The sequence below is a fragment of the Cyanistes caeruleus genome, chromosome 38, assembly GCF_971803275.1.
Source record: "Cyanistes caeruleus chromosome 38, bCyaCae1.hap1.1, whole genome shotgun sequence".
NCBI classification, from domain to species: Eukaryota; Metazoa; Chordata; class Aves; order Passeriformes; family Paridae; genus Cyanistes; species Cyanistes caeruleus.
The window spans coordinates 1574658-1602055 of record NC_141739.1 but is presented as its reverse complement, the minus strand read 5'-3'; the positions used below and the strand labels follow the sequence as shown (position 1 = coordinate 1602055).

General features: G+C 66.9%; 4 protein-coding genes across 5 annotated transcripts in view; 1 reads left to right on the top strand and 3 right to left on the bottom strand.

Moving 5' to 3' along the window:
- Positions 1 to 10: 10 nt before the first annotated feature.
- Positions 11 to 801, bottom strand: SYCN (syncollin). The gene has a single exon (XM_086872075.1). It carries the CDS (start codon positions 767 to 769, stop codon positions 362 to 364), a length of 408 nt encoding a protein of 135 aa, XP_086728201.1. The 5' UTR covers positions 770 to 801; the 3' UTR covers positions 11 to 361.
- A 1716-nt stretch (positions 802 to 2517) lies between these two features.
- On the bottom strand, positions 2518 to 10136 carry LRFN1 (leucine rich repeat and fibronectin type III domain containing 1). 2 transcript variants are annotated; one of them, XM_086871971.1, is made up of 4 exons: positions 10016 to 10136; positions 6624 to 6671; positions 4634 to 6011; positions 2518 to 4057 (listed from the first exon to the last, which is right to left on the bottom strand). In XM_086871971.1, the coding sequence occupies exons 3-4, from the start codon at positions 5995 to 5997 to the stop codon at positions 3481 to 3483; spliced, it is 1941 nt and encodes a 646-aa protein (XP_086728097.1). In that variant the 5' UTR covers positions 5998 to 6011; positions 6624 to 6671; positions 10016 to 10136; the 3' UTR covers positions 2518 to 3480. The 2 variants fall into 2 exon arrangements, with proteins under 2 accessions (XP_086728097.1, XP_086728098.1); XM_086871972.1 differs by lacking the exon at positions 10016 to 10136 and having other exon boundaries at positions 6624 to 6673.
- Positions 10137 to 12276: 2140 nt separating this feature from the next.
- On the top strand, positions 12277 to 22933 carry SAMD4B (sterile alpha motif domain containing 4B). The gene is made up of 13 exons (XM_086871970.1): positions 12277 to 12347; positions 13253 to 13611; positions 14183 to 14629; positions 15162 to 15422; positions 15508 to 15617; positions 15872 to 15958; positions 16346 to 16583; positions 17415 to 17500; positions 17576 to 17697; positions 17964 to 18159; positions 19840 to 19954; positions 21175 to 21258; positions 22212 to 22933. The coding sequence occupies exons 2-13, from the start codon at positions 13416 to 13418 to the stop codon at positions 22238 to 22240; spliced, it is 1971 nt and encodes a 656-aa protein (XP_086728096.1). The 5' UTR covers positions 12277 to 12347; positions 13253 to 13415; the 3' UTR covers positions 22241 to 22933.
- Positions 22846 to 27398, bottom strand: part of PAF1 (PAF1 component of Paf1/RNA polymerase II complex) — a 15589-nt gene continuing 11036 nt past the window's right edge. Inside the window, exons 9-14 of the mRNA XM_086871974.1 lie at positions 27143 to 27246; positions 26086 to 26202; positions 25069 to 25197; positions 24156 to 24261; positions 23985 to 24072; positions 22846 to 23587 (exon numbers count right to left, since the gene is read on the bottom strand). Of these exons, the coding sequence (XP_086728100.1) occupies positions 23205 to 23587; positions 23985 to 24072; positions 24156 to 24261; positions 25069 to 25197; positions 26086 to 26202; positions 27143 to 27246 (927 nt within the window). The 3' untranslated portion in view covers positions 22846 to 23204. The remainder of the gene's footprint in view (positions 23588 to 23984; positions 24073 to 24155; positions 24262 to 25068; positions 25198 to 26085; positions 26203 to 27142; positions 27247 to 27398) is intronic.

The window sequence follows — 27398 nt, the reverse complement described above, 5'->3', positions numbered from 1 at the left end:
AGGCGGGCGCTGCTGCTGCCTCAGGGCTTTATTGACTGCGGGGGGGGCGGCGGGGGGCGGCTCTGTCGGCCCAGGGTCCCACGAGAGGCTCGGCCCAGCTTGACTCACACTGGCCAAGGTTGGCTTGGCTCGGCCACCAATGGTGGATCTTGGGCAACGTCGGCTCGCGTTGGTTCATCTCGGCCAACGTCGGCTTGTGCTGGTTCATCTCGCCCAACGTCGAGTTTGGCCGACCCATCTCGGCCCGGATGGACTCGTGGTGGCCACGCCGGCACACCCTGACCCGCGCTGGCTGGCGTCACCTCACGGCGTCACCCGTCGTCGCCCGGTGTCACCCCCGCCCCGTCCCCGGCGCCGCCGCTCACTTGCAGGTGCAGTAGTAGCCCCGGATGGCGTCGTTCCAGTCTCCAAAGAGCCCCCGGCGCACCTCCTGCAGCCGCGGCACCGTGCCGGCACTGAACTTCTTCGAATTGCCCTTCTTGCCGCTGCGCGACCACACGGTGAGCTCGCACCTGGTGCCCACCACGAGGGAGGAGGCGCGGGCCGACCAGCCTCGGGGCATGTAGGGCGCGTCGGAGTCGGGCGGCACCACCAGCACGTCCCCGGCGCAGCACTGGTCGTAGTAGGGGCTGTTGTCGGCGTAGAGCTGGGCACACACCCGCGTGCCGTTGATGGGCTGCAGGTCGGCAGGTTTGGGGCACTGGGCCTCCACCCCCGCGGCCAGCACGGCCACCGCGGCCGCCAGCGTCACCAGCAGTGCCGACGCCATCGCCGTCACCTCCCAGGCTGTGCCGGGGCCTTCGGCGGGCGCTTATAGCCCGGGCCAAGGCCGCGGGGAGGGGCACACCTGGGAGGGGACACAGGTGTGTGACAGGTTCCCCGGGAAGGGACACAGGTGTGGTGGCACCCACGGCCAGGAGACACCTCTGTGCCACGGGAAGGGACACAGGTGTGGGGGACACCCCTGTGGTCACCCCCCCCCGTGCCATGGGAAGGGACACAGGTGTGGGGGACACCCCTGTGGTCACCCCCCCCCGTGCCACGGGAAGGGACACAGGTGTGGGGGACACCCCTGTGGTCACCCCCCCCCGTGCCATGGGAAGGGACACAGGTGTGGGGGACACCCCTGTGGTCACCCCCCCCAGTGCCACGGGAAGGGACACAGGTGTGGGGGACACCCCTGTGGTCACCCCCCCCAGTGCCACGGGAAGGGACACAGGTGTGGGGGACACCCCTGTGGTCACCCCCCCCCGTGCTATGGGAAGGGACACAGGTGTGGGGGACACCCCTGTGGTCACCCCCCCCAGTGCCACGGGAAGGGACACAGGTGTGGGGGACACCCCTGTGGTCACCCCCCCCCCGTGCTATGGGAAGGGACACAGGTGTGGGGGACACCCCTGTGGTCACCCCCCCCAGTGCCACGGGAAGGGACACGGGTGTGGGGGACACCCCTGTGGTCACCCCCCCCCCGTGCCATGGGAAGGGACACGGGTGTGGGGGACACCCCTGTGGTCACCCCCCCCAGTGCCACGGGAAGGGACACAGGTGTGGGGGACACCCCCATTGTCACCCCCCCCCGTGCCATGGGAAGGGACACAGGTGTGGGGGACACCCCTGTGGTCACCCCCCCCAGTGCCACGGGAAGGGACACAGGTGTGGGGGACACCCCTGTGGTCACCCCCCCCAGTGCCACGGGAAGGGACACGGGTGTGGGGGACACCCCCATTGTCACCCCCCCCCGTGCCATGGGAAGGGACACAGGTGTGGGGGACACCCCTGTGGTCACCCCCCCCAGTGCCACGGGAAGGGACACGGGTGTGGGGGACACCCCCATTGTCACCCCCCCCCCGTGCCATGGGAAGGGACACAGGTGTGGGGGACCCTCACACTGGCTGTGCCCCCTGGAAGGGAGGGGCAGGTACCCCCCAAATCTGCCACCCCCAAGTGTTTGGGGATCCCCCAAATTCTGCAGCCCCCCAAGGGGTGGGATCCCCCAAATTCTGCAGCCCCCCAAGTGTTTGGGGATCCCCCAAATTCTGCAGCCCCCCAAGGGGTGGGATCCCCCAAATTCTGCAGCCCCCCAAGTGTTTGGGGATCCCCCAAATTCTGCAGCCCCCCAAGGGGTGGGATCCCCCAAATTCTGCAGCCCCCCACAGGAGAGGCCCCGGCTGTTGGGGACCCCCCGCGGCCCTGGGGAAGGGGGAACACCAAAGCCCCGCCAAGGCCCAGGTGCTCTGTATGCAAATGAGGCATAATTAGCCGGGGCTTTTGCTGGTTGGCTCCTCCTCCAATTTGCATATTCATGATCCCATCCTAGCCCCGCTGAGCTGCCCCCGACGGTCACCGTGGCAACCAAAGGGGCGGGGATTGCTGCCTCATTAGCATATCCCGGACACGCCCACATCGGGGGCCTCCGACGGGGCTGAGACCCCCGCTCGGAAATGAGAGACCCCCCCCAAAACACAGCGGGGACCCCCCAGCCTCAGCCAGGCCCCCCCTGCCCCACTCACACTCGTGTTTCTGCCCCGGGGGGGGCACAGGTTTTTAATGTAAAAACTCGTGTTAAACACTGCGGGGGTCCCGAGGGGGGCGGCTGGTGGGGAGGGGGCGTTTTGGGGAGGGAGATGGGGAAGAGCTGAGGCTTTTGGGGGGGGGGGGAATCGGGCTGGGAGGGAAATGGGGGGGGCTGGGGGGGCCCCCCCAGGGTTATCCAGACCAGCCAGATAGGAACCCCCGGGTCGAGTTGGGGAGGGGGCAGAGGCCACGGGGGGGGGGACACACGGGGGGTCCCCAGGCATCCGGGGGAGCCCCCCCTTTTTTCCCCCCCCCTCCCCACGGGGGGGGTTATTTTTGGGGGGGGGGCTGCGGGTCTCGTGTCATCTGTGCAGAGATGTCGGGGGCGTGTGCGGGGTCCCCCCCGGCCCGGCCGAAGGCACCGCGGGGGGCGAGGGGGGCACACAAATGTTGGGGGGGCGCACACACAAGTCCCAAGTGCGCATTCCGGGGGGGGCAGGGGGGGTTGGACACGCGTGGGGGCGACACGCGCGAGTGTCCGGGTTCTTTTGGGGGGGGGAAAGGTTTCCGGACACGCCAGGCGCGATTCGGGGCGCACCTGAGCCCCCCATCGCTGCTGGGGCGATCCCTGTCGCGGCCCCTGTCGCGGTCCCCACGCGGGTTTTTGGGGGGTGGGGGGAGGTTTGCATACAGGTACCCCCAGGGCAGGGGAGGGGTACCTGGGGGGTTCCCAATGGCACCTGGTGGCACCCACGGGGGACCCCAAATGGGTCTGGGGGGGCACCCGGGCGAGCTCGGACGCTCCCAGGACGCCCCCCCCCCAACAAGAGCCGCCGGGGCTGGGGTCGGTGGCCCGGGACCACCCGGGGGAGCCGCCCAAGGAGGGTCCCGGGGGTCCCGGTGGGTGCTGCCGCCGAAGAACACAAGAGAGGGGATCGGGGGGGGAGTTCCCACCGTTCCCCCCCCTCAGACGGTGCTCTCCAGCATCCAGTGGGTGCTGCCGAACGAGGGGCGCAGGGGGGGTCCCAGGGGGCTCCCCTCGGGCGCGTCCAGCCGCGGGAGGGACCCGTGGCGCCGGGGCCGCGCCCGCCGGGGGTAGCTGTGGCTGGGGAACAGCCCCCGCGCCCCCCCCGCCACGGGACCCCCGGCCGCGGGCGGGGGCAGCGGGGGCAGCGGGGGCAGCTCGGGGGTCTCGGCGGGCCGGGGGCCGCCGTTGGTCTGGGAGCAGACGCTGGTGAGCGCGGGCGGGGGGCGCCGCGCCCCCGCCGCCTTCCAGCGCGCCGTGAGGATGAGGATGAAGACGAGCACGGAGGCGGCGATGGCGGCGCCGATGACGATGATGACGGTGCCCCCCAAGAAGTGGGGCCGGGGGGGCGCGGCGCAGCCCGGGGGAGCGGCGGCCGTGGCGAAGGAGACGCAGCCGAGCGGGCGGGGGGCGGCGGGGGGGTCCCCGAGAACGCGCAGCGTGGACACGCAGAGCTCGTACAGGCGCCCGGGGGCCAAGTCCCGCAGCACGAACGTGCGGCTGGAGGGGGGCAACAACCTGGGGAGGGGGCGAGGGGGAGTCGGGGCTGGAGGCGCGAGACCCCGGCACCCCCATTTCGCCCCCCTGCAGGTGCCCAAAAGCCCCCAAAGACACGCCACAGCCAGCCAGGATCCCCCAAAACACTTCCTCAATCCCCCCCCCCCAACACCTCAAAGACTCCTCAGGACCCCCCTGAGTGCCCCCAAGACCTCCCGGGGGACCTCCCTGAAGCCTCCCAGACATCCAGAATTCCCTTGAAATCCCCCACATCCCCTCAGAGCCCCCCCAGGACCCCCCAATGCGCACCTGAACATCCTCCCCCAGAACCCTCCAGAACACAGAAACCTTTCCCAGACCCCCCTGGAGCCCTCAAGGCCCCCCAAAACCCACTTGAACCTCTCCGACCCCACCCCCAGCACTGCCCCAAACCCACCTCAGCTCCCCCCGTAGCCCCCCAGACTTTTCCCAGCTGCCCCTAGAGTCCCACAGGGCCCCCCAAAACCCACCTCAGCTCCCCCCAGAGCCCCCCCAGAGACCCACCGGAACCTCCCTCAGACCCTCCCCAGCCCCTCGGGGACACCCCCTGGCTCCCACCTGTAGACGAGGGCGTCGTCGGCCGAGCTGTTGTACTGGATCTGCACCATGCGCACGCCGGGCACGTGGCGCTGCGGCAGCCACCGGATGCGCGCCGAGGACCCGGTCACCTCCGCCGCCACCACCCGCCGCTCCCCGGGTCCCCCCCAGGTGTCATTGCCGCCCGCCTGGGCCATATCCGAGGGCCCGGGCCCGGCCTCGGGAGCCGCGGCCTCCCCGTCCCCATCGCGTCCCCGCGGCACCGGCAGCGGCACCACCACCACGTCCACGCGCGCCGCCGCCTCTCCCGCCGCGTTGGCGGCCACGCAGGTGAAGCCGCCGTGGTCCCTCAGCGTGGCCACGCGGAGCTCCAGGGAGCCGTCGGCGCCCACCGAGCGCCGGGAGCCGTTCTGCACCACGCGCCCGTCGGGGCCCAGCCAGTGCAGCGCGGGCGGCGGGTCCCCGACGGCGGCGCAGCCCAGGCGCAGCGGCTGCCCCTCGGTGACGGCGGGCGGGTGCGCGGCGGCGGCGGTGACGGCGGGGGCCCGGCAGGTCAGCTCCTCCTCGGGCACGGCTCCCAGCAGCCGCCCGGCCAGCGGTGCCGGCGTGGCGCACGTCTCCAGGCGGCCCGGCTGGGCCACGCGGCGCAGCCACAGCAGTTCGCAGTTGCAGTGCAAGGGGTTCCCCCCGGCCGCCAGCGCCGGCCCCGGCGGCCCCGGCACCGGCGGCAGCGCCCGCAGCCGGTTGGCCGTGAGGTCGAGCCGGGCCAGGCGCGGCAGCCGCGCCACGGCGCCCGCCGGAACCCGCTCCAGCAGGTTGTGGTCCAGCGTCAGCGTGGCCAGGCTGCCCATGGCGGCCACCGCGTCCCAGGGCAGGGCGGGTAGGTTGTTGTGCGACAGGTCCAGGTCCTCCACGGTGGCGGCGAAGGCGGCGAAGGCGGCGGCGTCGATGGCGGCCAGCTGGTTGTTGGCCAGGATGAGGTGGCGCAGGCTGGCCAGCCCGCGGAGCTGCGGCCCGCTCAGCGCGGGCAGCCGGTTCCCGTCCAGGTGCAGCGCTCGCAGGGCGCGCAGGTCGGCGAAGGCTCCGGGGGCGAGGCGGCGGAGCCCGTTCCGCGACAGCGTCAGGTGCACCAGGCTGCTCATGTTGGCGAAGTCCGCGCGCCCCACGGCGCCGATGAAGTTGTCGGCGAGGCGCAGCTCCACGGCCCCGCGGTCCAGGCTGGGCGGCACCGCCAGCAGCCCCGTGCGGGCGCACAGCAGCGTCGGGCTGGGCGCGGCCGCGGGGCACAGGCAGCGCGGGGGACACCGCGGCGAAGGCGGCGACACCGGGACCCCCGCCCCGGACACGGCCCCCAGCACCACCAGCGGCACCAGCAGCTTCGCCATCCCCACGGCCGCGCCTGCCGGGGGGAACGGGCGGGTCACGGGGGCACGGCGGATCCCGGAGGATCCCGGAAGATCCCCCAGTCCCGTGGTCAGAAGTCGCCGGATCCCATCAGATCTCCCCAGATCCCGTCAGATCTCCCCAGATCCCGTCAGATCTCCCCAGATCCCATCAGATCTCCCCAGATCCCGTCAGATCTCCCCGGATCCCATCAGATCTCCCCAGATCCCATCAGATCTCCCCGGATCCCATCAGATCTCCCCACATCCCATCAGATCTCCCCAGATCCCGCCCGGGAGATCCCCCCAGGGGGTGCCAGGAGATCCCATTGGATCCTGCGCTCTCCCTTTCCCCATGAGATCCCGGGGGCACCGCGCACAGTCCCTCTGTGCCAAGGGATCCTGAGAGATCCTCTCGGGTCACACCCGATCCCACCTGATCCTGCCTGTCCCACCAGATCCCACAACACACAAGATCCCAGTGATCCCAGTTGTCCCAGTGGATCCCAGTGATCCCAGTTGTCCCAGTGAGATCCCAGTGATCCCAGTGACCCCAGTGAGATCCCAGTGACCCCAGTGAGATCCCAGTGATCCCAGTGAGATCCCAGTGATCCCAGTGACCCCAGTACCTCCTCTCAGGGCTCCATGTTGGTCCTGTCTGGGCGTCGCCGTGGGGCCTGTGGGGACAGGGACAGGCCAGTACAGACCAGTACGGACCAGTACAGACCAGTACGGACCAGTACAGACCGGTACAGTCTGTGTATCCGTCAGTACAGACCATTATAGACCCACATCCACCAGTACTAACCAGTATGGACCAGTACGGATTCACATCCACCAGTATGGACCAGTGCAGATCAGTCCAGCAGCCCACTGCCCAGTATGGCCCAGTATGGCCCAGTATGGCCCAGTATAGCCAAATCAAGCCCAGTCCAGCCCAGTCCAGCCCAGTCCAGCCCAGTTCAGCCCAGTCCAGCCCAGTCCAGCCCAGTTCAGCCCAGTCCAGCCCAGTCCAGCCCAGTCCAGCCCAGTTCAGCCCAGTCCAGCCCAGTCCAGCCCAGTTCAGCCCAGCCCAGCCCAGTCCAGCCCAGTCCATCCCAGCCCAGTCCAGCCCAGTATCTCCTGTGCACACCCCACAGTGCCCGCTCCAGGCTAACATGGCCCAGTATGGCCCAGTATGGACCAGTATGGACCAGTAAAGAAGAGCACAGCCCACTATAGACCCAGTCCAGCCCAGTATGGACCAGTATGGACCAGTATGGACCAGTAAAGAAGAGCACAGCCCACTATAGACCCAGTCCAGCCCAGTATGGCCCAGTATGGACCAGTATGGACCAGTAAAGAAGAGCACAGCCCACTATAGACCCAGTCCAGCCCAGTACAGGACAGCACCACCAGTAAAGATTGGCACATCCCAGCCCAGTACGGCCCAGTACATCCCAGCATGTCCCAGTACAGCCCAACACATCCCAGTATAACCCAGCACATCCCAGTATGGCCCAGTACAGTCCAGCACATCCCAGTATAACCCAGCACGTCCCAGCACGTCCCAGCACGTCCCAGCATGGCCCAGCACAGCCCAGCACATCCCAGTATAAGCCAGCACATCCCAGTATAACCCAGCATATCCCAGCATGGCCCAGCACAGCCCAGTATAACCCAGCACATCCCAGTATAACCCAGTACATCCCAGTATGGCCCAGTACAGCCCAGTACATCCAAGCACATCCCAGTACATCCAAGCACATCCCAGTATAACCCAGCACATCCCAGCACATCCCAGCATGGCCCAGCACATCCCAGCATAACCCAGTATAACCCAGCACATCCCAGTATAACCCAGCACATCCCAGTATAACCCAGCACATCCCAGCATAACCCAACACATCCCAGCACATCCCAGCATAACCCAGCACATCCCAGCACATCCCAGCACATCCCAGTATAACCCAGCACATCCCAGTATAACCCAGCACATCCCAGCATAACCCAGCACATCCCAGCATAACCCAGCACATCCCAGCATAACCCAGCACATCCCAGCATGGCCCAGCACATCCCAGTATAACCCAGCACATCCCAGCATAACCCAGCACATCCCAGTATAACCCAGCACATCCCAGCATGGCCCAGCACATCCCAGTATAACCCAGCACATCCCAGCATAACCCAGCACATCCCAGTATAACCCAGCACATCCCAGCATAACCCAGCACATCCCAGTATAACCCAGCACATCCCAGCACATCCCAGCACATCCCAGCACATCCCAGCATAACCCAGCACATCCCAGTATAACCCAGCACATCCCAGTATAACCCAGCACATCCCAGCATAACCCAGCACATCCCAGCATAACCCAGCACATCCCAGCATGGCCCAGCACATCCCAGCATGGCCCAGCACATCCCAGTATAACCCAGCACATCCCAGCATAACCCAGCACATCCCAGCATAACCCAGCACATCCCAGCATGGCCCAGCACATCCCAGTATAACCCAGCACATCCCAGCATAACCCAGCACATCCCAGCATAACCCAGCACATCCCAGCATAACCCAGCACATCCCAGTATAACCCAGCACATCCCAGCATGGCCCAGCACATCCCAGCATAACCCAGCACATCCCAGTATAACCCAGCACATCCCAGTATAACCCAGCACATCCCAGCATGGCCCAGCACATCCCAGCATAACCCAGCACATCCCAGCATAACCCAGCACATCCCAGCACATCCCAGCACATCCCAGTATAACCCAGCACATCCCAGTATAACCCAGCACATCCCAGTATAACCCAGCACATCCCAGCATGGCCCAGCACATCCCAGCATAACCCAGCACATCCCAGTATAACCCAGCACATCCCAGTATAACCCAGCACATCCCAGCATGGCCCAGCACATCCCAGCATAACCCAGCACATCCCAGTATAACCCAGCACATCCCAGCACATCCCAGCACATCCCAGCACCTGCCAGTATGGCCCAGTATAACCCAGTACCTCCCAGTATATCCCAGTATGGCCCAGTACAGTCCAGTATGGCCCAGTACAGCCCAGTATGGCCCAGTGCAGGCCAACACAGACCCAGCACCTCCCAGTGCATCCCAGTATGGCCCAGTGCAGCCCAGCACATCCCAGTGCATTCCAGCACCTCCCAGTACAGCCCAGCACATCCCAGTGCATCCCAGTATGGCCCAGTGCAGGCCAACGCAGACCCAGCACCTCCCAGTCCATCCCAGTATGGCCTAGTACATCCCAGTGCATCCCAGTATGGCCCAGCATGGCCCAGTACAACCCAGCATGGCCCAGTACAACCCAGCATGGCCCAGCACAGCCCAGTAGAACCCAGTACAACCCAGCATGGCCCAGTACATCCCAGTATGGGCCAGTGCAGGCCAACACAGACCCAGCACCTCCCAGTACAAACCAGCATGGCCTAGTACATCCCAGTACAGCCCAGTACATCCCAGTACGGCCCATCACATCCCAGTATGGCCCAGTGCATCCCAGTATGGCCCAGTACATCCCAGTATGGCCCAGTGCATCCCAGTACGGCCCAGTGCATCCCAGTACGGCCCATCACATCCCAGTATGGCCCAGTGCATCCCAGTATGGCCCATCACATCCCAGTATGGCCCAGTGCATCCCAGTATGGCCCATCACATCCCAGTATGGCCCAGTGCATCCCAGTATGGCCCAGTACATCCCAGTACGGCCCATCACATCCCAGTATGGCCCAGTGCATCCCAGTACTGCCCATCACATCCCAGTATGGCCCAGTGCATCCCAGTATGGCCCATCACATCCCAGTATGGCCCAGTGCATCCCAGTATGGCCCAGTGCATCCCAGTATGGCCCAGTGCATCCCAGTATGGCCCAGTACAGCCCAGTATGGCCCAGTGCATCCCAGTATGGCCCAGTACATCCCAGTATGGCCCAGTACAGCCCAGTCCAGCCCAGTCCAGCCCAGTATGGCCCAGTCCATCCCATCCCCCAGCCCCGGCCCCGGCGGTACCTGGGGGGGCTCAGCCCACGGACGCTCCCATCGCTGCTCCGGGGGGGGGGCGGGCCTCGCCCTGCCGGGGGAACCGGGAATGGGGGAAAAACCGGGAATGGGGGGGGAAACCGGGAATGGGGGCGGGGGAGCAGCGGGCCCGGCCGCACCGAGGATGGGGAGGGGCGGGGGGGGGAGGGATGAGGGGAATCACGGGGATGGGGCGGGGGGGATACCGGGATAGAGCGGGGATGGAGCGGGGATGGAGCGGGGATGGAGCGGGGATGGAGCCGGGATGGAGCCGGGATAGAGCGGGGATGGAGCCGGGATGGAGCGGGGATGGAGCGGGGATGGAGCGGGGATGGAGCGGGGATGGAGCCGGGATGGAGCGGGGATGGAGCGGGGATGGAGCCGGGATGGAGCCGGGGCGCGGGGGGGCCCCGGGAGAGGCCCCGGGCTGGGGGTGCCGGGGGTCCCGGAGCAGCCCCGGACCCGGAGAGGCCCCGGTGAGGCCCCGGTGAGGCCGCGGCCGCCGCTCGGAGCCGCAGAACCGGCGGGGCGGGACCGGGCGGGGCCGGGGCGGGGCCGGGCGGGGCGGGGCCAGCGCGGACACACGGACAGAGCGACGGACACACGGACACACGGACAGACACACGGACACACGGACAGACGGACAGAGCACGGACACACGGACAGAGCGACGGACACACGGGTGGACACACGGACAGACACACGGACACACGGACAGACACACGGACAGACACACGGACACACAGACACACGGACAGACACACGGACACCATGGACAGAGGGATGGACACACGGACACACAGACACACGGACAGACACACGGACACCATGGACAGAGGGATGGACACACGGACACACGGACAGACACACGGACAGACACACGGACACACGGACAGACACACGGACACCATGGACAGAGGGATGGACACACGGACACACGGACAGACACACGGACACCATGGACAGAGGGATGGACACACGGACACACGGACACAGCGACGGGCACACTGACACAGGGACGGACACAGGGACACAGGGACAGAGCGACGGACACAGGGATGGACACACGGACACACGGACACACGGACAGACACACGGACACACGGACACAGGGACAGAGCCACAGACGGACACATGGACACACAGACGGACCCACAGACACGCGGCCCCTTCAGACCCCCCAGCCCGTGGGACCCCCCCCCTCGTGTCCCCCGGTTCTGTCCCCGCAGCCCCTCCCTGTCACCCACGGACACACGGACACAGGGACACAGGGATGGACACACGGACACCATGGACACACGGACACACGGACAGAGCAACGGACACAGGGATAGACACACGGACACCCGGACACACGGACACACGGACACCGGGACACACGGACACATGGACACTGGGACACAGGTACACACAGATGGACACACAGATGGACACACGAACACACGGACACCATGGACACACGGACACACCATGGACATACAGACACAGGGACACACGGATGGACACACGGACACACCATGGACACACAGACACCAGAACACACGGACACACGGACACCAGGGACACTGGGGGGGTACTGAGGGGACACTGGGGGGGACACTGGGGGGACATTGGAGGGACACTGGGGACACTGGGGGGACACTGGGGAGACACTGGGGACACTGGGGGGGACACTGGGGAACACTGGGGGGACACTGGGGGGGTACTGAGGGGACACTGGGGGGACACTGGGGGACACTGGGGGGACACTGGGGGGACACTGGGGACACTGGGGGGGACACTGGGGGACACTGGGGGGACACTGGGGGGGACACTGGGGGGACACTGGGGGACACTGGGGGGACACTGGGGGACACTGGGGACACTGGGGGAACACTGGGGGGACACTGGGGAACACTGGGGGGACACTGGGGGGACACTGGGGGACACTGGGGAACATTGGGGGGACACTGGGGGACACTGGGGGGTTCCGTGGGGCTCCCAGGCCCCGCCCACGGCGCGGGAAGCGCGCTCTGCGGGGGCGTGGCTCCAGACGGGGCGTGGCCTCTTTGATTGACGGCTGCGCTGAGGGGGCGTGTCCAGCGCCAGGGGCGTGTCCAGCGCCAGGGGCGTGTCCAGCGCCGCGTACACGAGGCCACGCCCCCACGTCGCGCGCGCCCGACCGCGCGGGGTCTCCTATTGGTCGCCGCGCGCGGTGGGCGAGGTCTCGAGGGGGCCCTTGCGCCTGTCAGCCCTCCCATTGGCCCGTCGGCGGCTGCGCCGTGACGCAGCGACGCAGCGTGCGTGTCGTACGCGCTGACGTTGCGCGGCGGCGGCGGCGGTGGTGAGTGAGGGGCGGCCGCGACCCCCGGGACCCCCCCGGGCTCTGGCGGATCCTCCCCGGCACCCCCGGGACGGGACCCCCCGCGCCCTCCGGGCCCCCCCTGGGCTCACCGGGCCCTCCCGGTCCTGGCCTCAGCTCCTGGAACCGGCCCCGGCCCCGCCGGGCCTGCGCCCCCCCCCTCCCCCGCCCCGCGCTGAGGGGAGGCCGGGGGCGGCGGGAGCGGGATCGGGCGGCCTGAGGGGGTCGGGAGCGGAGGGAACGGAGGGAGCGGAGGGAGCGGGATCGGGCGGCCTGAGGGGGTCGGGAGCGGAGGGAGCGGGATCGGGCGGCCTGAGGGGGCCGGGAGCGGAGGGAGCGGGATCGGGCGGCCTGAGGGGGTCGGGAGCGGAGGGAACGGAGGGAGCGGAGGGAGCGGGATCGGGCGGCCTGAGGGGGCCGGGGGCGGCGGGAGCGGGATCGGGCGGCCTGAGGGGAGCGGGAGAGTCCCGGCAGGGGGACACCGGCGGGTCCGTGCGGGGTCCCTGCCATCGAGGGGATCCCTGTGTTTGAGGGGGGCCAGGGAGCGCCCCTGTTCGCTTTTTGGGCTCCTTGTTCGTTCTGGGGTGGCCCCGATTCCCGCCGGGGGTCGCCGGCCGGTGCCCTGAGGGGGGAACCCGAGGGGGGATCCCCGATCTCCCGGGGGTCACCGGTCTCCTGAGGGGGGATCCCCGATCTCCCGGGGGTGAAGCCGCTCCGGGGGTCCCTTCGGGGGGGGGTTCCTCGCCGCTTTTGGGGGTCGCTGTCCCCCCGGGGTGGGGCTGGTCTCTTCCCCGCGGTTCCTCACCATCCTCCCGGGGGGGATCTCCCCGTCCGGGGGTCCCCGCGGGAGATGCCGAGCCCCGAGCCCGTGTCCCGTCTCTCCGCAGGACTCTCCGGACCCTCCCCCGCGCTCCCAGCCCGGGGGGGCCCCTCGGCACCCCCCGCCCGCACCCCCAATGCGCTGCCCGGCCCGGGGGGGCCCCCCCGCCACGTGAGGGGGGGCAGGGCCGCCTCCCCTTTCCCCCCGGCGCGGCTGCCCCCAGCCCAGCCATGATGTTCCGGGACCAGGTGGGGATCGTGGCCGGCTGGTTCCGGGGCTGGAGCGAGTGCGAGCAGACGGTGGCACTGCTGGCGCTGCTCAAGCGCGTCACCCGCACCCAGGCGCGCTTCCTGCAGCTCTGCCTCGAGCACTCGCTGGCCGACTGCCCCGACATCCACCTGCTGGAGGCCGAGGCCAACAGCGCCGGTGAGCGGCCCCGGGGGGCGGCCACACGGGGTTTGGGGGGTGTAGGGGGTTACGGGGTTCCTTGGGGGTGTTACAGGGTTCTGTGGGGGTGTTGTAGGGTTCCTTGGAGGTGTTGTAGGGTTCCTTGTACAGGGTTCCTTGGGGGTGTTGCAGGGTTCCTTGGGGGTGTTGTAGCGTTCCTTGGGGATGTTACAGGGTTCCTTGGGGGTTACAGGGTTCCTTGGGGGTGTTGTAGGGTTCCTCGGGGGTGTTACAGGGTTCCTTGGGGGTGTACCAGGGTTCCTTGGGGGTGTTACGGGGTTCCTTGGGGGTGTTGCAGGGTTCCTTGGGGGTGTTGCAGGGTTCCTTGGGGGTGTTACAGGGTTCCTCGGGGTGCACCAGGGTTCCTTGGGGGTGTTATAGGGTTCCTTGGGGGTTACAGGGTTCCTTGGGTGTGTTGTAGGGGTCCCGTCAGCATCCCGTGGCATTTCAGGGGGTCCCCAACTCCCGTCCCTGTGTGTCCCCCGTCCCAGCTGCCACCCTGCGCTGTTCCCCGGAGCTCTCAGTGACTCTGTCCCCGTCCCTGTCGCAGCTGCCATCTCTCAGTGGCCGCAGGAGCCGGCCGAGGCGGCGGTGGCCCTGCTGCTGGCCCACCTGCCGCTGCTGCAGCCGGGCAACGCCGCCGCCAAGGCCGAGTACATGAAGCGGCTGCAGAAGGTGCTGGCGGACGCTATCGAGAGCAATCGCTGCGTGGAGGAGTCGCGGCAGCTGCTGTCCTACGCCCTCATCCACCCGGCCACCACCGCCGACGACCGCAGCGCGCTGGCCCTGTGGCTCGGCCACCTGGAGGAGCGGCTGGCCCCGGCCGGCCCCGCCCCGGCCGCACCCCCGCAGCGCCGGCCCCCCGCCCACGAGTGGCCCCCCGAGCCCCCCGAGCCCGGGGGCAGCGGGACAGTGGCAGGGGGGGCGTGGGCAGAGCAGCACCCCCCGGGAACGGCCCCACGGGAGAACGGGCACCCCCCGTTCCAGCCCCCCGCAGGTACCGGGAGAAACGGGGGGGGCAGGGAATTGGGGGAGAATGGGGAGAATTGGGTAAAATGGGGGGGTGAAGGTGTGGGGAAATAGATGGAGGACTGGGGAGAGTGGGGAAAAAGGGGAGGGAAATGGAAAATGGGGAGGAATTGGGGTAAAATGGGGGGGAAGGGGTGGGGAAATAGGAGGAGGAATGGGGAGAATGGGGAAAAAGGGGAGGGAAGTGGAAAATGGGGGGAAATTGAGGAAAAAGAGAGGAGGAAGAAGAGAAAAGGGAGGAAGGGGTAGAAGAGGGGGGAAAGCAGCTGGGAGTGGGGACAGGGGCAAGGGTGAAATGATGGGGAAGGGGCCAGAGGGACCCTGGAGGTCAATGGGGGGGGGGATTGGGAAAAGGGGTTGGAGGGTCTTGGGGGATATGGGGAGGGGGCTGGGTGGGGTTCCACCGACTGGGGAGGGACGAGGGGGTTTGGGAGGGGTCCCAGGGCCTGGGGAAGGGTCTCTGGAGCCCCCCCTCAACCCTGTTCCCGCTGTGCCCCCAGCCCTGCCGTGCCAGCTGCACCCCAGCCCCCTGAAGCACTCGCTGGCGCTGGTGCCCGGCAGCCCCCAGCCCGGCCCGGGCGGTGACTGGGGGGGGTCGGGGGGGCCCGAGGACCCCCCCACGGCACCCCGAGGGCCCCCCCCGGCGTTCGGGGACCACGCGCCGCTGTCCCCGCAGAGCAGCGTGGCCTCGTCGGGCAGCGAGCACACCGAGGAGCTCGGCGGGCGCAACTCCTTCCAGGAGGACGGCAGCGGCATGAAGGGTGGGCGGGGGGCTCCGGGGAGCTCCGGGGGGGGGTCCTGTGGGGCTGATTCCCCCTGACAGCCTCCCCGTGCCCCCCTCCCCAGATGTCCCCTCGTGGCTGAAGAGCCTGCGGCTGCACAAGTACGCGGCGCTGTTCGCGCAGATGAGCTACGAGGAGATGATGACGCTGACCGAGCACCACCTGGAGTCGCAGGTGAGCCCCTCCCGGCCTGGAGGGGACACTGGGGTCCGGTCCCGGGGGTGCAGCAGTGGCCAGAGTGCTCCTGAGCACTGGGAGGGACTGGGGGGACCACGGTGTCCCCAGGGTTTCTGGTGTGGAGGTCCCAGTGTCACCAGGGCTGGTGGGGAGGGACTCTCGGCATCTCCAACCTTCCCGGGGAGTGTCCCCAGTGTTCCCGTGAGGGGTGTGACACCCCCAGAGCCGTGTGACACCCCTGTCCCCATCAGAACGTCACTAAAGGCGCTCGACACAAGATCGCCCTGAGCATCCAAAAGCTGCGGGAGCGGCAGAGCGTTCTCAGGGCACTGGAGAAGGTCACTGGGGGCACTGGGAGGGACTGGGGGGGCACTGGGAGGGCGCTGAGGGGCACTGGGAGGGAGTGGGAGGGGACTGGGAGGGCACTGTGGGCACTGGGAGGGCGCTGAGGGGCACTGGGAGGGCACTGGGGGCACTGGGAGGGAGTGGAAGGGGACTGGGAGGGTCTGGGGGGGCACTGGGCTGGTTTGGGGGGGCCCCAGTGTCCCAGGAGCTCCTGGAGGGGGTCCCCAGAGCCTGGCAGTGACTGCAGGGCTGCTGCTGGGGGGGTTCACCGTGTCCCCAGGGATGGATCGGGGTGTCCCCAGAGCTTGGGATGGTTCTCCATGTCCCCCACCGTCCTGGGGCTGTCCATGATGTCCCCTCCCCGTGTCCCCCTCCCCCAGGACATCCTCGAGGGGGGTAACCTGTGGACGGCGCTGCAGGAGCTGCAGCAGATCCTGGTGACCCCCATCAAAGCCTTCCGGCCCCCCCCGGCCGCGCCCCCTCCCCCCGGGCCCCCCGACGGGGCCCCCCCCGACGCCTTCGCGCCCCCCCCGGCCCCCGGTCCCGACGCCGAGGCCCCCGCGGCGCCCGTCCCCGATGGGGACATCCCGGGGCAGTTCACCCGTGTCATGGGCAAGGGTGAGCGGGGACCCCCGGGGGGTGCGGCTGGGGGGGGTCAGGGTTCGGGGAGGGGTCCCAGAGATCTGGAAGGGGTTTGGGGAGGGGTCCCAGAGATCTGGAAGGGGTTTGGGGAGGGGTCCCAGAGATCTGGAAGGGGTTTGGGGGGTGTCCCAGACCTCTGGAAGGGGTTTGGGGGGGGTCCCAGAGCTCTGGAAGGGGTTTGGGGGGGGTCCCAGAGCTCTAGAAGGGGTTTGGGGGGGGTCTCAGAGCTCTGGAAGGGGTTTGGGGGGGGTCCCAGAGCTCTAGAAGGGGTTTGGGGGGGGTCCCAGAGCTCTGGAAGGGGTTTGGGGGGGGTCCCAGAGCTCTGGAAGGGGTTTGGGGAGGGGTCTCAGAGCTCTGGAAGGGGTTTGGGGGGGGTCCCAGAGCTCTGGAAGGGGTTTGGGGAGGGGTCTCAGAGCTCTAGAAGGGGTTTGGGGAGGGGTCCCAGAGATCTGGAAGGGGTTTGGGGGGGGTCCCAGACCTCTGGAAGGGGTTTGGGGAGGGTCCCAGAGCTCTGGAAGGGGTTTGGGGAGGGGTCTCAGAGCTCTAGAAGGGGTTTGGGGGGGTCCCAGAGCTCTAAAAGGGTTTGGGGAGGGGTCCCAGAGCTCTAGAAGGGTTTTGGGGTGGGTTTTGGGGGGTTTTGGGGTGGGGTTTGGGGGGTTTTGGGCACCCCTGACCCCCCCGCAGTGTGCGCCCAGCCCCTGGGGCTGTCCCAGGGTTTGGGGTGGGGTTTGGGGGGGGTTTGGGGGGCTTTTGGGGTGGGTTTTGGGGGGTTCTGGGGGGGTTTGGGCACCCCTGACCCCCCCGCAGTGTGCACCCAGCTCCTGGTGTCGCGGCCGGACGAGGAGAACATCACCAGTTACCTCCAGCTGCTCGAGAAGTGCCTGAGCCATGAGGTACCCTCGGGGGAGCTCCTGGGGGGGGTCCCCAGAGCTCGGGGACCCCCCCGTGACCCCCCCGGGCCCCCCCAGGCGTTCACGGAGACGCAGAAGAAGCGGCTCCAGTCCTGGAAGCAGCAGGTGCTGAAGCTGCTCCGCGCCTTCCCCAAGAAGGGGCCCCTGGACGGCCCCCCCGGATACCGGCCCCCCAAAAGGTACCGGGGGGGTCTCCAGGACCCCTCCAGACCCCCCTAAAACCCCATTTCCATTCCCTGGGGGGGTTTCTCCTCCTCCCTCCAGGTGATTTTATCTCCCACCCCAACGTGGGGGGGGTCAAAGGGGTCTCCCCCCACCCCCCCCCCCCAATTCCCAATTTCCCTTTCTCCCCAGTTTGGGGGTGTGGAGGGGGCTGTCTGCCCCGTTCTGGGGGGGTTTTGGGGGGTCTCAACCCCCTCTGACCCCCCCCATTTCCCCTCCCCAGCTGGGCCTTCGGCTCCAACTCTCTCCCCATAGCTGGCTCTGTGGGGGGGGGGCGGCGGGGGGGGGGCCGCCCCTTCGCGCTGCCCCCCCGGGCCCTGCCCCCCCCCGCCCGCCTGGGGCTGCTGGGACCCCCCGGGGGGGCCCCGGCCCCCAGACCCCCCCTTGGAGCCCCCCCCTTGGGCACACAGGGACGGCAGGTGGGTCTGGGGCAGGGAACAGGGGGGACGAGGGTTTGGGGTGGGGGCTTTGGGGGGAGATGGGGATTTGGAGTTTTGGGGGAGGATTCTGGGGGTGTTTGGGGGGGAAACGAGGGTTTGGGGGGAGGGCTTTAGGGGGTTTGGGGTGGGGGTTTTGGGGGGTGTTTTGGGGGCAGATGAGGATTTGGGGGGAGGGTTTGAGGAGGATTTCGGGTGGGGGTTTAGGGGTGGGGGTTTTGGGGGGGGTTTTGGGGGCAGATGAGGATTTGGGGGGAGGGTTTGAGGAGGATTTCGGGTGGGGGTTTAGGGGTGGGGGTTTTGGGGGGGGTTTTGGGGGCAGATGAGGATTTGGGGGAGGGTTTGAGGAGGATTTCGGGTGGGGGTTTAGGGGTGGGGGTTTTGGGGGGGGTTTTGGGGGCAGATGAGGATTTGGGGGAGGGTTTGAGGAGGATTTTGGGTGGGGGTTTTGGGGTGGGGGTTTTGAGAGGGATTTTGGGGAGGTTGAGGGGAGGATTTTAGGGCAGAGATGAGGATTTGGGGGGGTGGGGATTTTGGGGAGGGTTTGAGGGGGATTTGAGTATTTGGGGGGGAGGTTTTGGGGGGTAGTTTAAGGGGAGGATTCTGGGGGGTGTTTTGGGGGGCAGATGAGGATTTGGGGGGAAGGTTTAGGGGGAGATGGGGATTTGGGGTGGGGGTTTTGGGGAGGTTTTGAGGGGGGTTTTGGGGAGGTTTGGGGGGAGGATTTTAGGGCTGAGATGAGGTTTGGGGGGGTGGATTTGGGGGGGATTTTAGGGCAAGATGAGGATTTGGGATGTGGATTTTGGGGAGGTTGGGGGGGCTGGGAGGATTTTTAGGGCAGAGATGAAGATTTGGGGGGGATTTTGGGGAGGGTTTGAGGGCAGAGATGAGGATTTGGGGGGGATTTTGGGGAGGGTTTGAGGGCAGAGATGAGGATTTGGGGGGGATTTTGGGGAGGGTTTGAGGGCAGAGATGAGGATTTGGGGGGGATTTTGGGGAGGGTTTGAGGGCAGAGATGAGGATTTGGGGGGGATTTTGGGGAGGGTTTGAGGGCAGAGATGAGGATTTGGGGGGGATTTTGGGGAGGGTTTGAGGGCAGAGATGAAGATTTGGGGGGATTTCGGGGAGGGTTTGAGGGCAGAGATGAAGATTTGGGGGGGATTTCGGGGAGGGTTTGAGGGCAGAGATGAGGATTTGGGGGGATTTTGGGGAGGGTTTGAGGGCAGAGATCAGGATTTGGGGTGTGGATTTTGGGGAGGGTTTGAGGGCAGAGATGAGGATTTGGGGGGGATTTTGGGGAGGGTTTGAGGGCAGAGATGAGGATTTGGGGGGGATTTTGGGGAGGGTTTGAGGGCAGAGATGAAGATTTGGGGTGTGGATTTTGGGAGGGTTTTAGGGCAGAGATGAGGATTTGGGGTGTGGATTTTGGGAGGGTTTTAGGGCAGAGATGAGGATTTGGGGTGTGGATTTTGGGGAGGTTGTGGGGAGGATTTCGAGTGGGGGGCGGATTTTTGAGTTATATTGGGGGGGGTGCACATCCACCTGCCCTTGCTCGTTTTTATTTGGGTTGGGGGTCTCCCTCTCCCCCTGGAGACCTTTCCGGGGGGCTCCCCCCGCCCTGGGGGTGCTGCCCCACCCTGTAACCCCCTCGTTCCCCCCCAGAGCCTTTGGTTCGGGGCCGGGGGGGGCGCGGGGGGGTCCCCCGGGAGCCGCGGGGCCGTGCAGAGGACGCACTCCCTGCCCGTGCACAGCTCGGCCCTGCTCGCCTTCCCCCAGGGTACGGCTGACGGGGAGAGGGACCCCCAAACGGGGGGAGGGACCCCCAAACGGGGAGAGGGACCCCCAAACGGGGGGAGGGACCCCCAAACGGGGGGAGGGTCCCCCAAACGGGGAGAGGGACCCCCAAACGGGGGGAGGGACCCCCAAACAGGGAGAGGGACCCCCAAACGGGGAGAGGGACCCCCAAACAGGGGGAGGGACCCCCAAACAGGGAGAGGGACCCCCAAACAGGGAGAGGGACCCCCAAACAGGGGGAGGGACCCCCAAACGGGGAGAGGGACCCCCAAACGGGGGGAGAGGGACCCCCAAACGGGGGGAGGGACCCCCAAACGGGGAGAGGGACCCCCAAACAGGGGGAGGGACCCCCAAACGGGGAGAGGGACCCCCAAACAGGGGGAGGGACCCCCAAACGGGGGGAGGGACCCCCAAACAGGGAGAGGGACCCCCAAACGGGGAGAGGGACCCCCAAACGGGGGGAGAGGGACCCCCAAACGGGGAGAGGGACCCCCAAACGGGGGAGAGGGACCCCCAAACGGGGAGAGGGACCCCCAAACGGGGGGAGAGGGACCCCCAAACGGGGGGAGGGACCCCCAAACGGGGAGAGGGACCCCCAAACGGGGGGAGAGGGACCCCCAAACGGGGAGAGGGACCCCCAAACGGGGGGAGGGACCCCCAGACGAGAAGAGAGGGACCCCCAAACGGGGGGAGGGACCCCCAGACGAGAAGAGAGGGACCCCGAAATGGGGAGAGGGACCCCCAAACGGGGAGAGAGGGACCCCGAAATGGGGAGAGGGACCCCCAAACGGGAAGAGAGGGACCCCAAAATGGGGAGAGGGACCCCCAAACGGGGGGAGGGACCACCAGACGGGGAGAGAGGGACCCCCAGATGGGGGGAGAGGGACCCTGAAATGGGGAGAGACCCCGAAATGGGGAGAGGGACCCCGAAATGCAGAGGGGAGACCCTGAAATGGGGAGAGAGACCCCGAAAACGTGGGGAGGGACCCCGAAATGGGGGGAGAGGGACCCCGAAAATGCAGAGGAGAGACCCTAAAATGAGGGAAGGAGAGGAAAGAAGAGGAATTTGGGGAGGGGGAAGAAGACCCCAAAATGGGGGGAGGGGAGGCACCACAATCGGGGGGTGGCTTGGGATGGTTTGGGGGGAGGGGATTCAGGCCCCCCCACACCCCCCGACCCATTTTTTGTCTCCCCCCCCCCCAGAGTGTCCCCCCCCAGGAACGGACCTGGAGATCAACCCCACGCTGGAGTCGCTGTGTCTGAGCATGACCGAGCACGCGCTGGGGGGTAGGGGGGACACCGGGGACACTGGGGGACACGGGGCGGGGACACGGGGCGGGGATGGAGGGACACGGGGGGACACCATGGGGACACTGGGGGGACACTGGGGACACCATGGGGACACTGGGGGGGACACGGGGGGACACTGGGGACACCATGGGGACACTGGGGGGACATTGGGAGACACTGGGAGGACACTGGGGCACACTGAGGGACATTGGGGGGACACTGGGGGACATTGGAGACACTGAGGGACACTGCGGGACACTGGGAGGACACTGGGGGACACTGGGGGGACACTGAGGGACACTGGGGGACACTGGGGGGACACTGAGGGACACTGGGGGGACACTGGGAGGACACTGAGGGACACTGGGGGACACTGGGGGGACACTGGGAGGACACTGGGGGACACTGGGGGACACTGGGAGGACACTGGGGGACACTGGGAGGACATTGGGGGACACTGGGGGGACACTGAGGGACACTGGGGGACACTGGGGGGACACTGAGGGACACTGGGGGACACTGGGGGACACTGGGGGACACTGGGAGGACACTGGGGGACACTGGGAGGACATTGGGGGACACTGGGGGGACACTGAGGGACACTGGGGGACACTGGGGGGACACGGGGGGGACATGGGGGGGGACACGGGGGGGGACACGAGGGGACACTGGGAGGCACTGGGGGGATTACAGGGGGACGCTGGGGGTACGGGGGGCTTCCCATGTGGGGTATGGGGGGGCCCTGGGGGGTTGTGGGGGAGCCCTGGGGTTTATGGGGGTCTCCCCTCTGGGGGTCTCCCCCTGGGGACACAGCAGGGGGGGCTGATGGAGGGGACAAGGGGGAAGGGCAGGAATTTGGGGGTCCCACAATACGGGGGTGGGGGAGGGGAAAGAGGGACCCCAGGAGATTTTGGGGACCCCCTGACCCCCCCTTTCCCCTCCCCCCACAGACGGCACAGACAAAACCTCCACCATCTGATGGCACCGCCGCCCCCTCCCCAAACCGGGGGGGCACCTCCTTAACCCCCCCCTCCTCCCCTAAACCCCCCTGGGGGGGTCCCCAAAACCCCTGGGGGGGCAGAGCCCCACCCCCATCCCGCTCGGGATTTTGGGGGGGGTCCCCGGTGGGGGAGGGGCCCCCCCAGGCCGATGACCTCGCAGGGGTGGGGGAGGGGGCCGTGACACTACAGGGGGGGAGGGGCTTTTCTTTTGGGGGGGGGCGCGGTGGGAGGGGTCGTGTCCCCCCCTTTTTTTTAAAAAAAAAATCCCAGGATTTGGGGGATTTGCCGATTTTATTTCTTTTTTTGGGGGGTTCATTTTCCTTTTTTTTTTTTTTTTTTTTTGTTCCCCACCTCTTTATTATTATATTATTATTATTAATTAATTATTTCTGCCCTGACCCCCGCGGGGGGAGGGGAGGGGGGGTCTCCCCACCCCAAATTTAGGTACAACACCTCCCCCCCCCTCCCCTCCCCCCGCGGTGGGGGCACCCCTCCCCTCCCCCCCCTCGGTACAGCCCCTCCCCCCCGCCCCTCCCCCTCCCTTTGTAGCGCCGCGGCCCCGGAATAGAAAAGACAAAAATCGTTATTTTAGATACATTTTATTATGAATCCTTTTGTTATGATATGGCTGGAAACCATTGACCTTATTAAACACAAAAACCGCCCCCAGAGCCTGCTTTGCACCCCAAAACCGGCCCGGGGGGGCAGAACCGGGATGGGGGGTTGGGGTGGGGGGGGCAGAATTGGGATTTTGGGGTCGGGGGGCAGAACTGGGATTTTGGGGTGGGGGGGCAGAGTTGGGATTTGGGGTGGGGGGGGCAGAGTTGGGATTTGGGGCAAAACCGGGATGGGATTTTGGGGTGGGGGGGGGGATGGGATTGGGATGGGATTTTGGGGTGGGGGGGCAGAACTGGGATTTGGGGTGGGGGGGTCACCCCCTCCTCATTCGCTGGAGGACTCGGAGCCATCGCTGGCACTTTCCTCCTCCTCCTCCTCCTCCTCCTCCTCGCTGGGGGTGAGCTGGGGGCTGCGGGGCGCCGGCCCCCCGCCCTCGCTGCCTTCCTCCTCCTCCTCCTCCTCTTCCTCCTCCTCCTCCTCCTCCTCTTCCTCGTCGTTGTCGCTGCCGAAGATCTCCTCCTGGTCCCGGGCGGCCCGAGCGGCGTCGCTGCCCCCCCGGCGCCCCCCCCGGGCACCTTCGGCCTCCTCCTCCTCCTCCTCCTCCTCCTCGTCCTCGCTGCGGGCAGAGCCCCCGCCCCGCTCTGAGCCCGAGCCGGAGCCTTCGGCCTCGTCCTCCTCGCTCTCGCTGCCCTTCTCCCGCTCCTCGTCTGCTCGGGGGGGTTGGGGGGTCCTCAGTGGGCTGAGACCCCCCCCCCCCGGAAAAGGGGAGGGGGATTTGGGGACAGGGGGGGAATGGGGAGGATTTGGGGAGGGGGATTTTGGGGATGGGGAATTTGGGGAAGGGGGATTTGGGGAGGCAATTTGGGAAGGGGGAATTTGGGGATGGGGACTTGGGGATTTGGGGAGGGTGATTTGGAATTTGGGGAGGGGGATTTGGAAGGGGGGATTTGGGGAGGGGGTTTTGGGGAGGAGGATTTGGGATGGGAGGATTTGGGGAGGGGGATTTGGGGACAGGGAGGGATGGGGGGATTTGGGGAGGGATTTGAGAAGAGGGATTTGGGGAGGGGGGATTTGGGGAGGGGGATTTGGGGCCCATCCCCAAACCTGATCCTGGCATTTCCTTCTCAGCCTCCATCTCCTCCTCCTCCTCCTCCTCGGGCTCGTGGTTCTCCAGCTGCGCCCGCCGCGCCTCCTGGGGGGGGTTTGGAGTGGGGAGGGGGAGTCAAGGGGGTCTCGGGGGGTCCTGGGGGGTCGGGACCCCTCCCCAAATCCCACCTGGGCCTCGAGCTCCTTCTCGTTCATGTCCCGGTGTTTGACCACCAGCACGGCGTTGGTGCCCGACTGGACCCCGGCACGCGCCCGGCGCTTGCTCAGCCGGACCCTGCGGGGACAGGGGGGCTCAGGGACCCCTGGGGACACCCCGGGCACACGGGGGACACCCCAGGGACACCCCAGGGACACCAGGGACACCCCAGGGACACCCCAGGGACAGCCCAGGGACACCAGGGACACCCCAGGGACACCAGGGACACCCCAGGGACACCCCAGGGACAGCCCAGGGACACCCCAGGGGACACCCCAGGGGACACCTCAGGGACACCCCAGGGACACCAGGGACAGCCCAGGGACAGCCCAGGGACAGCCCAGGGACAGCCCAGGGACACCTCAGGGACACCCCAGGGACAGCCCAGGGACACCCCAGGGACACCTCAGGGACACCCCAGGGACAGCCCAGGGACACCTCAGGGACACCTCAGGGACACCCCAGGGACAGCCCAGGGACACCCCAAGGACACCCCAACACTCCCGGGGACACACCAGACCCTCAGGGGCATCCTCAGACCCGCCGGGACACCTCAAAACCCCTCTAAACACCCAACCAGTGTCCCCCAGTCCCTCCCAGTGTCCCCCCTGTGTCCCCCAGTCCCAACCTGGACAGTTCCCCAGTCCCCCCCAGTCCCTCCCAGTCCCCCCAGTGTCCTCCCAGTCCCCCCAGTCCTGACCTGGACAGTTCCTCAATGTCCCCAGGTGCCTCCCCAGTATCCCCCCAGTCCCCCCCAGTGTCCCCTGTCCCTCCCAGTGCCCTCCCAGTCCCCCCCAGTGTCCCCCCAGTCCCTCCCAGCGTCCCCCAGTCCCTCCCAGTGACCCCAGTGCCCTCCCAGTCCCTCCCAGTTCCCCCCAGTCCCACCTGGTCTCCAGCTCGTTGTAGTAGACGCCGTCGCCCTCGCGGAAGATGAAGAAATAATTCTCCTCGTAGCCCTTGCTGGCCTTGTTCTTCACGTTCCAGTTGTACTCCCGGGCGATCTTGTAGTCGTAGCTGGGGGGGGCAGCAGGGGGGGCTTGGGGAGGGGTCGGGGACCCCCCAAATCCCCCCCAAATCCCCCCCAAATCCCCCCCAAATCCCAACTTCCTCCCCCAAAACCTCCCAGAGCTTTGGGAGCATCGGCTTCGCTCTTTGCAAAGACCTGAACCCCCCAAAACTGCCCCAAAATCCCATGGGGGAGCCCCAAAAACTCCTCCAAAGTCCCACGGGGGAGCCTCCAGCCCCCAGGACCCCCCAATCTCAAGGACTCCCCAATCCCAAGGACCCCCCAACCCCAAGGATACCCTGAAGTCCCACGGGGGAGCCCCCAACCCCATGAACCCCCCAAACTCCAGGACCCCCCAACCCCAAGGACCCCTCAACCCCAAGGACCCCCCGAAGTCCAGGACCCCCAACCCCAAGGACCCCCCCCAAACTCAAGGACCCCCCCAAACTCCATGACCCCCCAGCACCAAGGACACCCCAAAGTCCCACGGGGGACCCCCTCAACCCCAAGGACCCCCCAACCCCAAGGACCCCCTAAAGTCCAGGACCCCCAACCTCAAGGACCCCCCCCAAACTCCAGGACCCCCAATCCCAAGGACCCCCCAAACCCCAGGGAACCCCCCAAACCCCAAGGACCCCCCCAAACTCAAGGACCCCCCAATCCCAAGGACCCCCCAAAGTCCCACGGGAACCCCCGAAGCTCCAGGACCGCCCCCCCCCCCAAAACCCCATTTCCTCCCCAAATCTCCTGGAATTCCTTGGACATTTCCTCATTTTCCAGGAAACTCCAACCCAAACCAACCCTTAACAACCCCCCCCCCCCCCGACATTTCCAGGGTTCCCACCGAGTTTTGGGGCCCCCTGGCAGGTTTTGGGGTCCCCCCCAGCCCCCCTTACACATCCTCGGGGGCGTAATCCACGTCCTCCTCCTGGTCCCGCTTGCGCTTCCGCAGCGTTTCCTCCACGGGCAGGAAATAGGCCACGAACTGGTTCCCCTCCTCGTCCATCATCCCCCTGCGGGGGTCAGGGGGGTCAGGGGGGGATTTGGGGTCCCCAGGGTGGATTTTGGGGTGCTCAGGGTGGAATTTGGGGTGCCCATTAGCGTTTCCTCCACGGGCAGGAAATAGGCCGCGAACTGGTTCCCCTCCTCGTCCATCATCCCCCTGCGGGGGTCAGGGGGGTCAGGGGGGTCCAGGGTGCCCAGGGGGGCTCAGGGGGGGATTTGGGGTGTCCATGGGGGTCTCGGGGGAGGGTCTGGGGGGGGCCAGAAGGGGATTTGGGGTGTCCAGGGCAGGATTTGGGGTGTCCAGGAGGGGATTTAGGGTGCCTAGGGCACCAGGGGAGTCTGGGGGGATTTGGGGTGTCTGGGGGGGACTTGAGGGACCTGGGGGGGGGAATTGGGGTGTTCAAGAGGGGATTTGGGGTGTCTGGGGGGGACTTGAGGGACCTGGGGGGGGAATTGGGGTGTTCAGGAGGGGATTTGGGGTGTCTGGGGGGAGATTTGGGGTGCCCAGGGGGGTCTCAGGGGAGTTTGGGTGGGATTTGAGGTGCCTGGAGGGGATTTGGGGGGTCTGGGAGAGGAACTGGGGTGTCCAGGGAGGTCTCAGGGGGGTCTGGGGGGATTTGGGGTGCCCAGGGGGGGATTTGGGGTGTCTGGGGGGGATATGGGGGGTCTGGGGGGGGATTTGAGGGGCCCAGGGGGGGATTTGGGGGGGCACAGGAGGAGATTTAGGGTGTCCAGGAAGGATTTGGGAGGCCCAGGAGGGGATTTGGGGTGTCTGGGGGGGGATTTGGGGGGGGCAGGGAGCGGATTTGGGGTGTCTGGGGGGGGAGATTTGAGGTGTCCAGGAAAAGATCTGGGGTGCCCAGGAGGATTTTGGGGTCCCTAGGACAGAATTTGGGGTGCCCAGGCGGATTCTGGGGTGCAGAAAGGAGAATTTGGGGTGCCTGGTACCGGATCATGGCCTGGGACATCATCTCCAGCGCCGCCGCCCCCGAGGTGTCCTTGGGCGCCGGGTCCGAGTCGAAAATCACTTGGGCACAGGGGTTGATCCACATCTGGAAACGGGAAACAGGAAATGGGGAAACGGGGGGAAATGGGGAAATGAGGGGAAATGGGGAATGGGGAAATGGGGAAATGGGGAAATGTGGAAGTGAGGGGAAAATGGGGAAATGGGGAAATGGGGAAACGGGGGGAAAATGGGGAAATG